This window comes from Leptodactylus fuscus, chromosome 6 (assembly GCF_031893055.1).
Source record: "Leptodactylus fuscus isolate aLepFus1 chromosome 6, aLepFus1.hap2, whole genome shotgun sequence".
In the NCBI taxonomy this organism is placed as follows: domain Eukaryota; kingdom Metazoa; phylum Chordata; class Amphibia; order Anura; family Leptodactylidae; genus Leptodactylus; species Leptodactylus fuscus.
In genome coordinates this window covers 47,199,302-47,216,232 of record NC_134270.1, presented here as the reverse complement: position 1 = coordinate 47,216,232, position 16,931 = coordinate 47,199,302, and the positions used below count along the sequence as shown (strand labels likewise).

Here is a 16,931-nt window from a genome sequence, read left to right as displayed (position 1 = left end):
TAACTCCATGGTGCTGGACATTATTATATTAAGTCCATGGTGCTTTACATTTGAGGGTTTACATACAGTACACAAAATATACTAATAGATATAATACTAACAATAACCAACTGGCAGAGTGGGGTAGAGGGCCCTGCCCGCAAGGGCTTACAATCTATGAGGGAAGAGAGATAGACACAGAAGGTGTGAGGAGACACTGTACAGATGGCAGTGCGGTGATAGTGTTATTGGAGGTTGTAGGCTTTCCGGAATAGGTGAGTCTTCAGGGCCTTCTTGAAGCTTGTGATTCTGGGGGTCAGCCTTATGTGTTTTGATAAGGATCTCCAGACTATGGGGGATGCACGAGAGAAATGTTGGAGATGACGTGTGAAGAGTGGATAAATGCAGAATGGCGTAGGAAGTCTTTGGAGGATCTGAGGTTATGAGTGGGCAGGTGGCGGTCATACGAAAGATTGTTCATTTTACAGCACAAACTTTTATGGAAAGAATGGAAGGAATGTTCCTGGAAAATTGCTCATCTATCTTCCAGTGTCAATGAACATGTGTGGTCAGTGTGAACTTTTGTGACAGCCAGTATGGACTAAAATGTGTATGACTTCATCGGTGAAATGATCATTCATGACTGTCAGCAATTGTTCATTAGCTGTAGCTTTAGGATCTATGCACAGGGCAATGATAATCATATCGAGCCATATACATTAGAGAGAAGTAGATTTCTCTCCTGTCAGGAGAATTTGGGACATTAAACTAAAATCAGGTCCTTTTGTACTGGTGTCTCAAATATTCCTATAATATGCCTGTTCACCCCAAAACTGCTTAATAAAACACCTTTTTACGTACCGATAGTAGTAGTCTTGGCTTATTTCTCCATATAATCTGGAGGAGCGTAAACCTCAATATCGCTTCAATAGAGAAATGTGCATGCGCCATGAGCATTGGACACATTGGAACATTGGACGCATCTCACAGTAAGTATTAGGGTCTTTTATTAAAAACCCTGTGGCAGATAAACTTACTATAGGGATACTTGGAACATTAAAATACTATAATAACCTGCTAGTGTCTTAGTGTGCCAAATTCACCTGAGAGGTTCCCTTTTCAACCATTATCCTACTATTTGCATGGTAGTAAATCTAACTAAAATAAAATAAGCACACACTGTTTTTATTCTATAGACATTATAAATGAGCAAACCGTATAACTCAAGATAGGACAATACTTCAGTGGCAGCCAAGCTTACTTGACAACTTTTTTGGAAAAAATGAATTTTTTGAAAGCTTCCTTGACAGCTTTATTTCTCAAGCTGTAAATAAATGGATTCAGCATTGGTGTGAAGACGGTGTACAGAACTGACGCAAACTTATCATTGCTAACAGAGTATGCTGAAGATGGCCGAAAATACACACCAATCATTGTCCCATAAAACAAAGTCACCACTGCCAAGTGAGTTGAACAAGTGGAAAAGGCTGTCTTCTTCCCTGAGATCGATGGTATTTTCATGATGGTCCATATTATGTGAAAGTAAGAGATTGAGGTCACCAAAAACGGTAACGCAACCACCAAGAAGCCTTCGGTGAAGATGACCAGCTCATTGACTGAGGTGTCAGAACAAGACAGTTTAAAGAGTGGAATTAAGTCACAAAAGAAATGTTGGATGAGACGAGATCCACAAAAAGAGAGCCGAGAAACCAGGAATGTGTGAAGAACGGAATTGATGAAGTTGATGATCCAAGAAACCATTGTCAGCAGAAGACACATTCTCCTACTCATTATTGTCACATAATGCAAGGGCTGGCACACTGCAACATATCTGTCATAGGCCATTACAGTAAGAATAAAACATTCCACCCCGGCAAAGGCAATGAAGAAGTATACCTGGGAAATGCACTCAGTGAAGGAAATAACATTATGCTTGAATAAAGTTGAAATAAGGCGTGGGACCACCACTGATGTCAAACATAGGTCTACCAAGGAGAGATTACTGAGGAAAAAGTACATTGGCAAGTGAAGCTGAGACATGAACACCGTCACCAAAAGCAGTAGACAATTGCCCACAACCGACAACACATATACTGTCAGAAAGACTAGAAAAAGGATGGCTTGGTGCGGAGTGTAATCCGAGAAACCCTCAAGAATAAAATATGTGGAGAAGGTTGAGGAGTTTGTCCTCATGTTTATTAGGATTAGGAGTGATCAAACATAAAGATCAAACTTCACAAGATTCAACCTCATGTCGGAGGACCTTCTCAATACCATGTTCCTTTCATAGGTGATATCCAGTTCTTAAGGTGGAAGGAATATCCTTACAACTAGCTACACTTGGAGTATGTGCTGGGAGCATTCTTTCCAAACATGCTGATTGTAGACCAAAAGTGTGATGTGATGATAACCTCAGATAATGCTGCATATAATAATGTGCACTAATTGTTCTCTCTTCCCTTCGGCTTTACTTATGGGATATTGGGATTAATTGTGAATACCTAAGTGTAAAGGCTGCTGGTAATTCCCAGCTGGGCAATCGTAGGAGCGAGTTCTGAGAAAAGTCCAAAAAGAATATCAGGTCTCATAATTCTACCTATATATCAAAAAGAATCCAAAGCTATATTATTTGATTACTGATTTATTGATTTCGTTATGGTGGTTTTGTTATTTATGTATGAATTTATCGGGCTGTTGTATGACTATCATGTGTTACTTATAAAATTATATTGTGGTTATAAATTTGCCATCCCTGTGTATATTGTACCACATTTTGCTTTTTTAATTGCTATTTTTTTTATTAAACTGTGATTTTTATTGAAATTTTCAAATAAACAGTAAACAAACAAACCAGGATAAAGATTACTGCCAGAGCCGTAAATGGCGGGTAAAACACATTAGAGCAAGAAAACCGAAGTCGCAATACAAAGCTACAATAAGAACCAATGCAAAAAGGAATTGATTGTAAGCCCTCGCGGGCAGGGCCCTCTACCCCACTGTGCTAGTCGGTCACTGTTAGTATTATATCTAACTGTATATTTTGTGTATTGTATGCAAACCCCCAAATGTAAGGGCTCGTTCACACATGAGCCCAGGGGAGGTTTTTGACAGCGGATTTCGTGTCAAAAACCTCCCCTTACAATGCTGGTCTATGCAGACCGCCAGGCTTCTCTGCCACTAGCGGAGAAAAGAAGCGACCTGGCAACAGCTCCAGACAAAGGGAATGCAGGGTGGGATGTCTGTCCCTATCTCTCACTACCGGACTGTAAGGAAATACCCTTCAGATCTTATATAAAGCATATACATTGACTATTGTCAGACCTATAAACAATATGAATATAATAACTATAGAAACATAACAGGAATATAAGTTCAGATAGATCCAACAGTCTTCAAATTTTCTCTTCTCAAGGTCCATATCCTCTAATAGTTTATTGTCCCATTTATTTTTAAGAACATCATCAAGTGGGCAAAGGTTTAAGGTTTTCCTTGTACTCTCACAGCTGTACTGGCGATCAACAGGAACCGGAAGTGACCATTGAATCTCATATATCTCCTTATCACCATCCAATCTTTGGGTTTTAGTTTATAAGTTCCTTCCACTGACTTAGAATCTGGAGGAAAAAACTCGAGAATATACATTAATCATATGTCTTTGATGATTCGTCACATAGTCAGTCAGCACAACATATTACATCTGGAACATTTATAAAAGAATACAATCCAAAGACAGGGCTAAATATCAATTTTCCTCTTTTCAACTTAGTGTGAAACCCACTGCATACTTATGGACAATAGATTCAGGTAACCAATAATGACACGCGTAGACACGTCTGGCCCAGAACTAGTGGACTTTGTACACGGACTGTTTGTGATGGTTTTTCCTCACCAGATATGCCCCAAGCCATCCTGAAGGGAGACAACTACACACAAGCACGTACTCATACCGTCTCACTGTATATACTCAACCTGCAATCTCTGGAACAGGTACAAGGGCTTCAGGCCTGGCTCTTTGGCCTAGCACATGCCATGCGGGCTCACATATATATCTGACTATAGTGATGCTAAATCCTGCAGCTGCCCATCCTCCGCTCACCAGGTCACACATGGCTACTTCTAAACAGTACACTTAGTAAGAAGCTGCTTATGCCATAAGTGGGAACAATGTTCTCAGTACATACTCTCTTACCACCAGACACCAGGACTTGTACATCCTCTTTCCAAGTCTCCTTTCCTCCTGGACCATCTTCGGTGCATCAGTGTCATAAAACCTGAAAAGAGAGCTAAAAGGTTTGGGTCTTATCAGTAAAACATGTCCCCTAGGCTTCTGCAGCTGGGCTAATGGCAGTGTCTGCCCACATGCTACCTCTACTTTCTTTCGTATCAGCCTTGGTGTGTGCCATGACTTCTGACTATACCTATGAGCAGCTGCAGGGTCTCTATCACACAAAAGTTCTTGCCCTCCAGATCAGACCATAATTCTACTATATCAACCACCTACCCTCAGACATTGTACCATGTTCAACTGATGGCTTCAAGTTCAGCTGAGACCCGTGGAGTCCCATAATAGGTCTCCTTACACTTGGTTTACCTCATATACGGTGACTGTGGCATATCTGATGCAGGATTCACCATCCTTCCCAAATATAAGACCATCTATAATAGAGCTCAATCAAAAAGTTATCAATAGATTCATATCAGCAAATTTTCCTTAAGTTATCAGTTATCTTAGGCTTCTTCACCCCGCCCTTGAAGATATTGACAACATCACGGTTCGGTTGTGTCAATGCCCAAACAACCATATACTGAATGCTGCATGCACCTCTATGGGAATGGGGTAGGAAAACTCTCCCTGGCGCTACTGGCTGACTAGGCCCTGCCTGCGGGTGTTGGTCAGCTGTTCCCAAGCTAAGCTTGGCCCCGACAACTTCTGGCTCTCTAAACACGAAGACCTAACAGACAGGTGGGGTGAGAGCTGAAAGAGGCTAGGGACTGGGATACTAAAGATGGTCACCCCTAATGAAAGAGTAGGTGCAGCTGCCAACGGTAACAAATAGGATGGGGCGTGCAGGAAAACAAACAACAATGGCTGTGCTGTCTTTCCCCCCTGGAAAAAAAAAAAAAAAAAAAACCCAAAACAAAACAAAAACCCTCCAATGCAGCAAGCAAATGTGACTTGTCAGAGAAATGAACTTTAACACAATCTTAATGTTACGTGGACTGACTGGACCTGAGGAAAAATAACATTTAATTTCAATATTCATTAGCAATGGCTTTTGGTCTTCCGTTTTTTGTTTTTTTTTCCAAAAGTACAAGTACTTCATGTTCTGTGAGAGAGATATACAGCAAGGTCAAAGCTAGACAATACAAGAAGAGCCAATATTATCTTATCATGCTGCAGCTCACATAGCTGCCTATCCCACTCATAGCTGCGGCTGGGTATCCCCCCCTGTATCTCATAGCTGTGTCTTGTGTAGGACTACAGACTTCAGCAATCTCTCTTAAAGAAACAGAAACACATTTGTACAATCTCATAATATCAATGCAATAAGGTTAGGTACATATTCAGAACACATATATATATATATATATATCAGCAGAGAAAGCAGGAACATTAACGGAGGGATCCAATCAATCTCCTGGTCACACAACACAATCATACACATAGACCACTACACAACAGGTATGGGAGTGACTTCTAATTCACTTCGTATAGACTCAAAGAAATTTTTCTCTCTTTTTTTCCTTTTTCCTAAAATCAAAACATCATGACAAAGATAATCTGTGCTACGTCTTTTTATCAATCAACATACACATACACATTTTCAAATTCGGACACCTTACTGAGTTTCTAAGTTTTAATAACGGTTTTCCTACAATGGGGGACAATCCTGGTTTCAATCAGCTTACATCAACCTATGTTCACTTTCTTGCACAATCCTTTCCACTTGCTGGAGCAATCTTTCCACTTGCTTCACCCTAAAATCCGATACCCATCCTATTATGTGCATATTATCACATCACTTTATGTTTCAACATTCCAAGTTCCATCTCTTTGACATCCTAAACTTAGGCAACATACTTAAACCTCCTGTTTCATGCCACTTTCTGGCACCTCTTCATTACATCAACATCTTCCAATTATGCATTTCATGATTCACATAATCTAACACATTGTGACCGTTCATTGACCAAAATACATGTTTAACACAATTTCACACTATATTCCGGATTATCGGATGGAAGTCTCAAAATTCCAGATTATCAGAATTTACCTAGAATTTTACTTTTAAGATCAAAATGTTGCTAACAACACAGTCCTAACAAGAAAAACCTTCTACCGTACCCCTCTTATTGCACTATATGTTTTTCCAACTATCTTAAGGGGTCGGGTACGGCTTTAAAGAAGGCAATACCAAATGCTTTACTAAGACAATTCTATGTGGGATCAGTGACTACATAAGAAGAGAACGGAAGCTAGTGTGATATTGTGCACACTTCTGTATGATACAAATTATAAAGATTAATATACAAAGATTAAAATACGGCACAGACCAGATGAGTTACCTTCCCTCATAACCGTGATCTGAGTCAGCTCAGGAAAAGGATTCTGGTCTCTTATGGTAAATTTTTAGACAAGAAGAAGACACGTTAGAATAATTAGCATAACATAACGGGATATAACATTCCAACATAGGTTTCAACACATACCCATGCAATAAGACACAAAGAAGGAGTTTCATCTCATTATTCCCCATTCCCATAAATAGAACATAAACACATAGATATATAAACAAACAAGTAAAAATCAGAATATTCTCTGTAATACATAGATGATACCAGTAATCCAATCTCTGTGTGCCGTGAACTCTTGCACAAAGATTTTAACTTGGGGTAAAACCCCAACTTGTAGGTTGCCGAGGCGACAGAGGGTGAGTGGCCGTCTCCCCCTCCGTGACCTCCCATACCCACGCTGTGAAGACTCAAAACTTTTCACTATCACCTTTTTGCTCTTTTGTGGATACAACAGTTTGAAAGACAATAACAGACAAACAATAATTCAAAACATAACCATTACATCATATGCTTGGATATCCCTATATACATGAGTCCCCCTTTGACAACAATAACAAAGGATTAAGTCCCGCCCTTCCTATTTCCGGTCGAAGATCTCTTTCCGGTTTTGAGAGTTTGCCATGTCTAGCAGGGGTATAGGCATACTGTTTCGTGGTTACGACGAGCCTGCTGCAGAACCTCATTTGCTAAATGCTATACAGTATATATATTTATTTGCCGAATGCTATATATATGTATAGCATTCGGCAAATGAACACTGATTCTGCAGCAGGCACGTCCTTGCCACGGGCAGGCAAGAGTTTTTCTCATTGGAATGAATAGTCCGATGTTAGACTCCGCCTCCTCAGACGAGCCTCTGGCAGAACCAGCGTTGATTGGCCAAATCACTGGCAACTGGCCAATCAACGCTGGTCTATTCATTTCAATGAGAAAAAGTCAACTGGTAACAGCATACTTACCTGCTCGTAGCAAGGACGAGCCTGCTACACAATCAGCCTTCATTTGCCGAATGCTATACACTGTATAGCATTCAGAAAATGAGGTTCTGCAGCAGGCTCGTCGTAACCCGAGGACCATACCCTGAAGTACATACCCAGCCCTGGTTAATTCACTAAGGAACAGGAAGTCTTCTTGCCGCCCTTCCATTGCGCATGTGCCAACCGGAAGTTCGCAGGGGGACTCATGTATACACATTGTCATTATACGTTACTCAGGTTAACCCTTTTTTTTTTTTTTTTTTGTACTAAATCACTTCTTTTGATATAATACATAGACTGTGGACTCTGGTGCTGGCACAAAGCCAAGTTTCGTCTTCTCTGCGCGTCCTCCCGCATCTGGCAGTCTATGAGATAAAACGACCTTGAAGCTCTTGGCAAGTCAATTAAAATGCTTTGATTGCCCTCTACAGAAATAAAAATAGGAATAAAACTCAAACAGCAGTTAGTATACTGACACCAAAATTACACATTAATATTTTTGCACAATTTTTTATTTTCATAGCAAACCTCACTCTAGTGATTACCACAAGTGTTCAGAATCTCTTAAACTGTAATTGACGTTAAGGGAAATTTCCTTCCTTCCCAATTTTTTCCTTTTCTTTACTAGATCCCAATCAAAGTTTTGAACGGATAATCCTCTAAACATCATAATAATGGTATACAGTGAGGTCTGGGCATAGACACTCGGAAAGGGGGCTACCGGGGGTTTGACCTCTTCCGGGCTTGAGGGTTTGTGATAGGAACTGGATGTGGCTATCACTGGAATCACCTGGTGGGGGCCGGAGATGTTGGTCTGGGTGTACTAACATGGCTGCCAGTAGGAACAGCCATAACCTCACTTCCGCCATCCCTGGGCGTTGGTCCGGAAGATGAGACAACAGGGGCATGGGCGGGGAGATCCACAGGCTACACAGACATCTTGCAAATCAGGATTCAGCTGCCTACAGACGTCACAGATCCACCCATCTCCACTACTCTCGGCGCCATTTTAGGGCAGTGGCGCACAAGCAATTATACTCGGCATATTCTTTTTATCATCAAGTTTCAGATAACCAAATGAAGAAACAAAGGTTCAGCATTTTCATATCCCTCACGTTCTAGAGTCCTTGCGACCCTGTAATGAGCTTGGGCAGCTTCCAGCAAACCTTTATCTTCTAACACTCCCCGTGACTCTTCTAACATTTTTCTCCACATACTAGGTTGCAATCGGCCCGTAGGAGGCACCTCAGCCAGTTTATACATTCTCAAAGCTTCTTTCACGTATTTCTTGCCCTCCCTGATTCGAACTAAATCAACGGCAGTCTGTGCCCCGTCAGGCAGAACATGTTCCCTCTTGAACAACCGCAACATTCTTACGGTCCCAATATTGCTTATCTGCGTGCGCACGGCAGATATGTGACCCCACAACCACCAACAAAGTCACCTTTACCGGTCTCAGACTCTTGCTGACAGGTCCTCCGCTGACCAAAGGTTGCGGTCACTGGGCAATATCAGATAGGAAAGAATAAGGAGAATAAAGCAATCCACCAGCACCCGTCTACTCCCTGACGGCCTTATGCTAGGGATCAATAAATAAATAAATTACAGCACCCGTCCTCTTTACTGACGGCCTGTGCCCAGACCAAATGCTGCAATCGTCCAAAAGATCACATGCACTACTCTACATCAAAGAGGGCAAGAAATTCACTTCCTGGAATCTGCAGCACCACAGGTGACTGAACACTCGGTGATATATATATACCGTGAGGAAAAACAAGTTCAGACTACGGCTCTAGGACCCACCCATCCGTATCACTCGGACTGGACAATCGATCCAACTGGATCACCTGTCAGCCAGACAACGACACACCGACAGTCACAAGCAAATGACACACATTCATATGAATATGCATACACTTACCGTGACTCTAATGAGGGTGATCAGACCTCGGGTCAGTGAAACGTCGTCCGGCGTCCAGGGTCCGGCACGGGTCGGTCATCCGCAGTGGTCTTATGCCGTGGTCCCGGGTTTCGGCACCACTTGTTGAGGGAGAACCCCCGCCAGAATACGGGTCACTTACAGTGGTCAGTCACCTGCTCCAAATCAATCATGCATGTGTGCGCTGACAAAGATAAACACTGACATTGATGCAGTTTCAATCTCAGTCCATGCAATGAGCGTGATGCCTATTCACACAGAACTGAGGTTTATTGAGGAAGTTACAGTTTTTATACAGGAATGCAAGAAAGATAAGAAAAAGGCAGGCTGTAAAGCATATACGTCTTGTATCCGAATACACTGGCGATCAGTCATTGGCTGTGAAATTTCAACATCTCTTAGCTTTCGAGTTCCCAGGAAATGATACTGTCTTTCTTGTAAACCACATGACGATCATGTGCGTCAGCATCTGGGTGCGGTACTGGATACAGGCGCCATCTTAATGTATAAACGTTGCACAAAGAAAAATATAATTTCTTAAGCAGTATAAAGCATGTATAAAAATAAGAATGGACATGGTCTACCTTCACACCCTATCTTCAGGTGGAAGCCGTGCGGGTTGAGCCGCGCGGCTTCCGCCCCCGGCAGCACCCTCCTATGTCGCCTCATTCATTTGAGCCGACAGCGGAGGGGGAAGCCGCGACCGCGATGGTTGCGGCAGGCGGGTTTTGACCAGAGAGAGACGCGGCTCGCCGCGTCTCTCTTGGTGTCAAAACCCGCGCGGGCAGTTCACGTGTGAAGTAGCCCTAAAGCACCATGGAATTAATGGTGCTATATAAATAAACAATAATAATAATAATAAAAGGAAAAATTGACAAGAGACAAAGACAGGGAGATACAAGGAGGGAGGAAGGAAGAAGGAAGGAAGGGAATCAGAGACCACGGGTAGCACAATACGAGTCCCAGGGTGCCCAAACCGCTCAAAACTTCTCAACTGAATTGTTTAGAGAAGCTGTGAGGAATTCCAAGCATCTAAGGGCCAGTTCACATGGAGTTTACAGGCGCGCATTCTGGCATGTATACACGTGTCAGAATGTGAGCGCTTAAAACAGATCCCATTCATTTCAATGGGTCGTTATGGGCGTATAACGCGTGTAATTTTGCAGCCGCAAAATTGCTTGCGCAAAATTACACGCATTATATGCCCGTAACGACCCGTTGAAATGAATGGGATCTGTTTTGAGTGCTCACATTCTGACACGTGTATACGTACCAGAATGTACGCCCGTAAACTCCGTGTGAACTGGCCCTAAAATCTTTAATGCGGGCTAAAAGGAAGGGAATCAGAGGTGGCTGGGTAGACAATGGCGGGCTATAAGGGATTTAACTGCAGTACAGATATACAAAAATAAGATAGAGGGACGTTTGCTCAGGGTGCGAGGGGGGGGGGGGGATTGAGGAGGTAATACCATAGGGTCCAAAGGAATTATAAGGGAGAAAACATCAGTCATCATAGTCTGCACCTCCAAACAAAAAGGGTAAATCAGAGGGCAATCCCTGAAAATGTGGAAAATAGTCTCCGGGGCAGACAAACACCTCCAGCAGGTAGGAGAAATGCTGGGATTTAAGGTATGGAGGAGGGCCGGAGTATGTTACCTTTTTTTAATTGCTTTTAACTTTTGCAACATTATGAAATTAATTTATTTGTTAATAAAGCTGAATTTTCATTATACAGTCCTATAACTGTATAACAGGAATTTCAATTTAGAAAGTACTAAGAAATTTTGAATTCAAGAATCTTACTTATTGTCCTTAATTAGGAAAAATGGAAAACTCCACGACCTTTAGATGTGGCCTTTACAAAGTCCTTAGTGCAAGTTGACTTTTCACAAAAAAAAACCCCAATAATAATTCTCAGATACAATAAATTATATACAGTCCTATGAAAAAGTTTGGGCACCCCTATTAATCTTAATCATTTTTAGTTCTAAATATTTTGGTGTTTGCAACAGCCATTTCAGTTTGATATATCTAATAACTGATGGACACAGTAATATTTCAGGATTGAAATGAGGTTTATTGTACTAACAGAAAATGCGCAATATGCATTAAACCAAAATTTGACCGATGCAAAAATATGGGCACCTCAACAGAAAAGTGACATTAATATTTAGTACATCCTCCTTTTGCAAAGATAACAGCCTCTAGTCGCTTCCTGTAGCTTTTAATCAGTTCCTGGATCCTGGATGAAGGTATTTTGGACCATTTCTTTCTACAAAACAATTCAAGTTCAGTTAAGTTTGATGGTCGCCGAACATGGACAGCCCGCTCTCAAATGATCTGAAAACAAAGATTGTTCAACATAGTTGTTCAGGGGAAGGATACAAAACGTTGTCTCAGAGATTTAACCTGTCAGTTTCCACTGTGAGGAACATAGTAAGGAAATGGAAGACCACAGGGACAGTTCTTGTTAAACCCAGAAGTGGCAGGCCAAGAAAAATATCAGAAAGGCAGAGAAGAAGAATGGTGAGAACAGTCAAGGACAATCCACAAACCACCTCCAAAGAGCTGCAGCATCATCTTGCTGCAGATGGTGTCACTGTGCATCGGTCAACTATACAGCGCACTTTGCACAAATAGAAGCTGTATGGGAGAGTGATGAGAAAGAAGCCGTTTCTGCACGTACGCCACAAATAGAGTTGCCTGAGGTATGAAAAAGCACATTTGGACAAGGCAGCTTCATTTTGGAAACAAAAATTGAGTTGTTTGGTTATAAAAAAAGGCGTTATGCATGGCGTCCAAAAAGAAACAGCATTCCAAGAAAAACACATGCTACCCACTGTAAAATTTGGTGGAGGTTCCATCATGCTTTGGGGCTGTGTGGCCAATGCCGGCATCGGGAATCTTGTTAAAGTTGAGGGTCGCATGGATTCCACTCAGTATCAGCAGATTCTTGAGAATAATGTTCAAGAATCAGTGACGAAGTTGAAGTTACGCCGGGGATGGATATTTCAGCAAGACAATGATCCAAAACACCGCTCCAAATCCTCAGGCATTCATGCAGAGGAACAATTACAATGTTCTGGAATGGCCATCCCAGTCCCCAGACCTGAATATCATTGAACATCTGTGGGATGATTTGAAGTGGGCTGTCCATGCTCGGCGACCATCTAACTTAACTGAACTTGAATTGTTTGTCCAAAATACCTTCATCCAGGATCCAGGAACTGATTAAAAGCTACAGGAAGCGACTAGAGGCTGTTATCTTTGCAAAAGGAGGATGTACTAAATATTAATGTCACTTTTCTGTTGAGGTGCCCATACTTTTGCACCGGTCAAATTTTGGTTTAATGCATATTGCGCATTTTCTGTTAGTACAATAAACCTCATTTCAATCCTGAAATATTACTGTGTCCATCAGTTATTAGATATATCAAACTGAAATGGCTGTTGCAAATACCAAAATATTTAGAACTAAAAATGATTAAGATTAATAGGGGTGCCCAAACTTTTTCATAGGACTGTATATAATTTATTGTATCTGAGAATTATTATTGGGTTTTTTTTTTGTGAAAAGTCAACTTGCACTAAGGACTTTGTAAAGGCCACATCTAAAGGTCGTGGAGTTTTCCATTTTTCCTAATTAAGGACAATAAGTAAGATTCTTGAATTCAAAATTTCTTAGTACTTTCTAAATTGAAATTCCTGTTATTCCTCCAAGAAACATGTGAACAAATTAATTAACAGTGGTGTCAACAGGAGGTGCCCAGAACATAAACCTTACAAGTGGAGTTCGTAGAGTCAGGGGAAGGAGACAGGGAGGAACTGATAACAAGGGACAGCCTAAAAGGGTTGAGCAGTTACTTGGTTCAGGGTAATTTTGTATGAGGTGGAGGATTGAACATTTGTCACTTGTTATATTGAAGAGGTTGTCCCATTATAGACATGTATCCTCTATCCCCAAGACAGGTCAAAAGTATCTGAACACTGGGGGCCTGAACGCTGTTTCCCCCAGTGATCAGGAGGACTGAGGACTGAAAGTCATTCTAAGGCCTCCTTGTGAATGGAGCACTATTGCGCTTTCATGACTGGTGCTCGATTCACTTCTATGGGGCTGCAACCCTATAGAAGTGAATGGAGTGCAAGTGCATTGGTGCTCTTTTCACAAGGAGGCCTCATAACACATTGTACTGACATGTATTATCATTAATACATAATCACATACACTAGCATAACTATAGTGATTACAGCATACAAGGGGTTAATCCGCTGGAGTCAGAGTATATTCTAAAAAAGTATCTCCACTATTTGTTGTTTATGTTGTGTTTTGTTCACCCAGATTAGCCTCTGCTAATCTGAAAAAAAAACCTTAATTTTTTTATGTACAGCTCGCCAAATAGACAGTGTGACAGAGTGTTAACCTGTATTTGCAGCCTATGCTAATCTAAAATATTCATTTTGATGGCACTGCAGCTTGCAGGATTGTTGTAATTCCTGAGAATGAAGTTGAAGTTTTCCGTAATTTAGTTTGCTCATTTCAGTCACAGGAGAGTGTTGCATCCGAGAGTGATGTGATCTTGAGTCAGGCTTCTGTGTGTTCTATCTCCTCTTCTATAACATCTAATTTAACACAGAGCCTTTCTGGAATGTCAACCATGTCTCCTTTACATTCTTAATTATTGCAAGACAGTGAATTTTTCCCTGTTTCCTGAAAGTAAAAAAAATAATTGAATATTAATAGAATTGGCAGTATACCCAACTTACCGCAGTGTTTAGGAAAATGACTGCAACTCTACCAGTCACACATGTAACCAGGTGACCTCTGCCTGCTCCCAGTCCACCTTACTTAGCCAGTGCTCCGCTTCCTTTGTGATTTGGAGTAATGAGACAAAAGTCAATAGGCTGGGCTCTGATGGGTGCAAATGGGTCTGGAAGGGAAAGGGGGCCTAACAGATCAAGAAATTGAAGGAACTGTCAAGTTTGGTGGAGGAAACCTGTTGATATGGAGTTGTTTCACATCCAAAGTTGTTAGATAATCGACCAGTATTGATGGTTGTCTCAATGCTGAGCTGTATGTGAGTATCCTACAAGACGAGTTACCTCATACATTCGAGTACTATGGTTATGAAAAGGACAACATAGTGTTCCAGCAAAACATTGTTACCTTTCATCTCATCATTGTAAACTTTGCATTGTATTATGTCTGTGACAAAAATGCTGTTAGGCAACCTATTAGGCCCTGCCTCTGGCAAGGCCTAATAGATGTAGTATGATGACATGGGGCCATTGACAAGCCCATTGCAGCCATAGCAACTCACATGCCCCTGCAATGCCCCAGTGGACTTTAGATACCTTGATCTATTATATCACATCAGCTCATCATTTGTACTGAAGTAGCTAACAGTATGGGAAACAGTTCCAGGGATTAAAAATGAATCATCGATCTTAAGGTATCCAGAGCAAGTGTTTAGCTCCTTTCATCACATTGGAGAAAAACTAGGGCTACATGGTGACAATTGGTTGTCCACAAGAAGTAGTAAAATTGCAGTATTATCAAAAGCATAATGCCACTGTAACATCTTTGCCCATCTGGGCTTTGGCGTCATCATCCGTCTGCATGCTGCGGCGCAGGAGATGTGTTCAGTTGTGATTTATTCCGTTGGTTTCTTCCTGCACTGTCTAAACACTTCCCTATTCTTTCACCTTGGTAATTGATTTTCCACCACACCCATCCCCTTCACCTTCAGTTTTCTTTGCTCCTCTAATGGTTAATCTGGCCTTGCCCTGTGATTGACAGCCTGCCTTCCTGTCAACTCCATGGGTGGGTTCTTCCTCCCTATTTAGCCTTGGCTCTCATTCACACCAGTGCTTGCCATTGCCTTGTGCATACTTGCTCCTTGCTATCACTCTCCTTGCTTGCATTCCAATCCTTGACCTTTGGCTTTCCCTACTGACTATTCTTTGGACTCCGATTTGATTTCAACCACAGAAAGGAACACGAAAGATTAAAATCATCTCCAAAACTGGACAATGTAATGACCAAACAAGACACATAATGACTAATTTTATAAAGAACTTAGTAGTCATAATGGTGGAATATTGTAATGGCTTGCAGATGGCCAGGTACCGGTCATAGGCCATTAGTGTGAGCATGTAACATTCTGCGACTCCCAGTACATGGAGGAAATAAGCTTGTAAGAGGCAACCACTGAAAGATGTATTCTTCTTCTCAGCCAGTAGATCGGCCAACATTTTAGGCATAGTGACAGCGGTATAACATATTTCTATACAGGATAAAGACCCAATGAAGAAGTACATAGGTATCTGGAGACTGGGCTCCAGCAAGATCAAGACGAATATGAGAATGTTACCAAAAACTATAAATAAGTAGATAAAAAGGAATACCATGAAGAGTAAACCTCGGAAATGTGGTAAGTCTGAAAATCCAAATAAAACAATGTCTTTGATCTTGCTGTCATTGCTGTACATGCTTTGTATAAATAATCTATAATTGGGGTGGAGCGCTGTAACAATAAATTTACAGGAAACTGTGATAATGTTATATGACAAAGACATAAAACATGCGGCTTTGCCATTATAAACATTGAGTTTTCTGACAAATGGAGCTTTCATACTGATAATCAGCCTTGTGATCTGTGGGGATCTGACACCCAAAACCTGAATACATTAGCTGTTCCAACAGGCGCCAGAAGCTGGTGCAGTGGAGGGGAGCATTAATTGACCTCACACAATATAATGGCCCCCATTATTACTTCCACACAGTATAATTCCTCAGTCACTTCACACAATATAATGTCCTTTATTGGCCTCCACAAAGTATAATGCCCACACAGTTTCACCCCCTCACAGTATAATGCCTCCATTATGGTATTTTCCAAAAAAAACAAACAAACCTACACACCTCACCCCATTTTCCTGGAGTAGGAATCTTCTGACCTGTTCTCAGCAGTTTTGAAATGCAGGTCCACTAACATGGTAAACGGAGAAGTAGCGAGTTTTGGTTCTCTGTTTCTCCAGTGTTTTTAATTCTATTTGTGTCCTCAGGATGGAGATAGAGTTGACCCTGGAACATACTGACCAAGGCTTTGACAATACTTGAAATCCAGAACAGCCTGCAGATTTCGGAACGGTTGGGATGTGTAACACTAAGACTAAGTCTAGAGAATTCTCTGAAAACATAAATGGTAACTATGGGTCCTGCTCCATTTGATTCCAGCAATTCAACCTCATTCCAAAATGCATATAACTGTGGACATTCCCAAAACCCATAATAAATATCTGCCTGCTGTTTCTGGCCCCTCGGACATTCCCTCTTATAATTTGACATGTTTTTCCAGGAGTAGGTCAAAAGCATAATATGCCCTATAGACTAATGAAAACTATTTATTGCCATTACTCTGACTCAGCCTCATGCCTTTGATATTCTGATTAGATCAGAT

General features: G+C 41.3%; 1 protein-coding gene across 1 annotated transcript; it reads right to left on the bottom strand.

The window, feature by feature from the left end:
- Window positions 1–2,193: 2,193 nt before the first annotated feature.
- Window positions 2,194–16,104, bottom strand: LOC142209992 (olfactory receptor 6N1-like). The gene is made up of 3 exons (XM_075279024.1): window positions 15,456–16,104; window positions 14,636–14,710; window positions 2,194–2,282 (listed from the first exon to the last, which is right to left on the bottom strand). Exons 1-3 carry the CDS (start codon window positions 16,102–16,104, stop codon window positions 2,194–2,196), a joined length of 813 nt encoding a protein of 270 aa, XP_075135125.1.
- Between the last annotated feature and the right edge of the window lie 827 nt (window positions 16,105–16,931).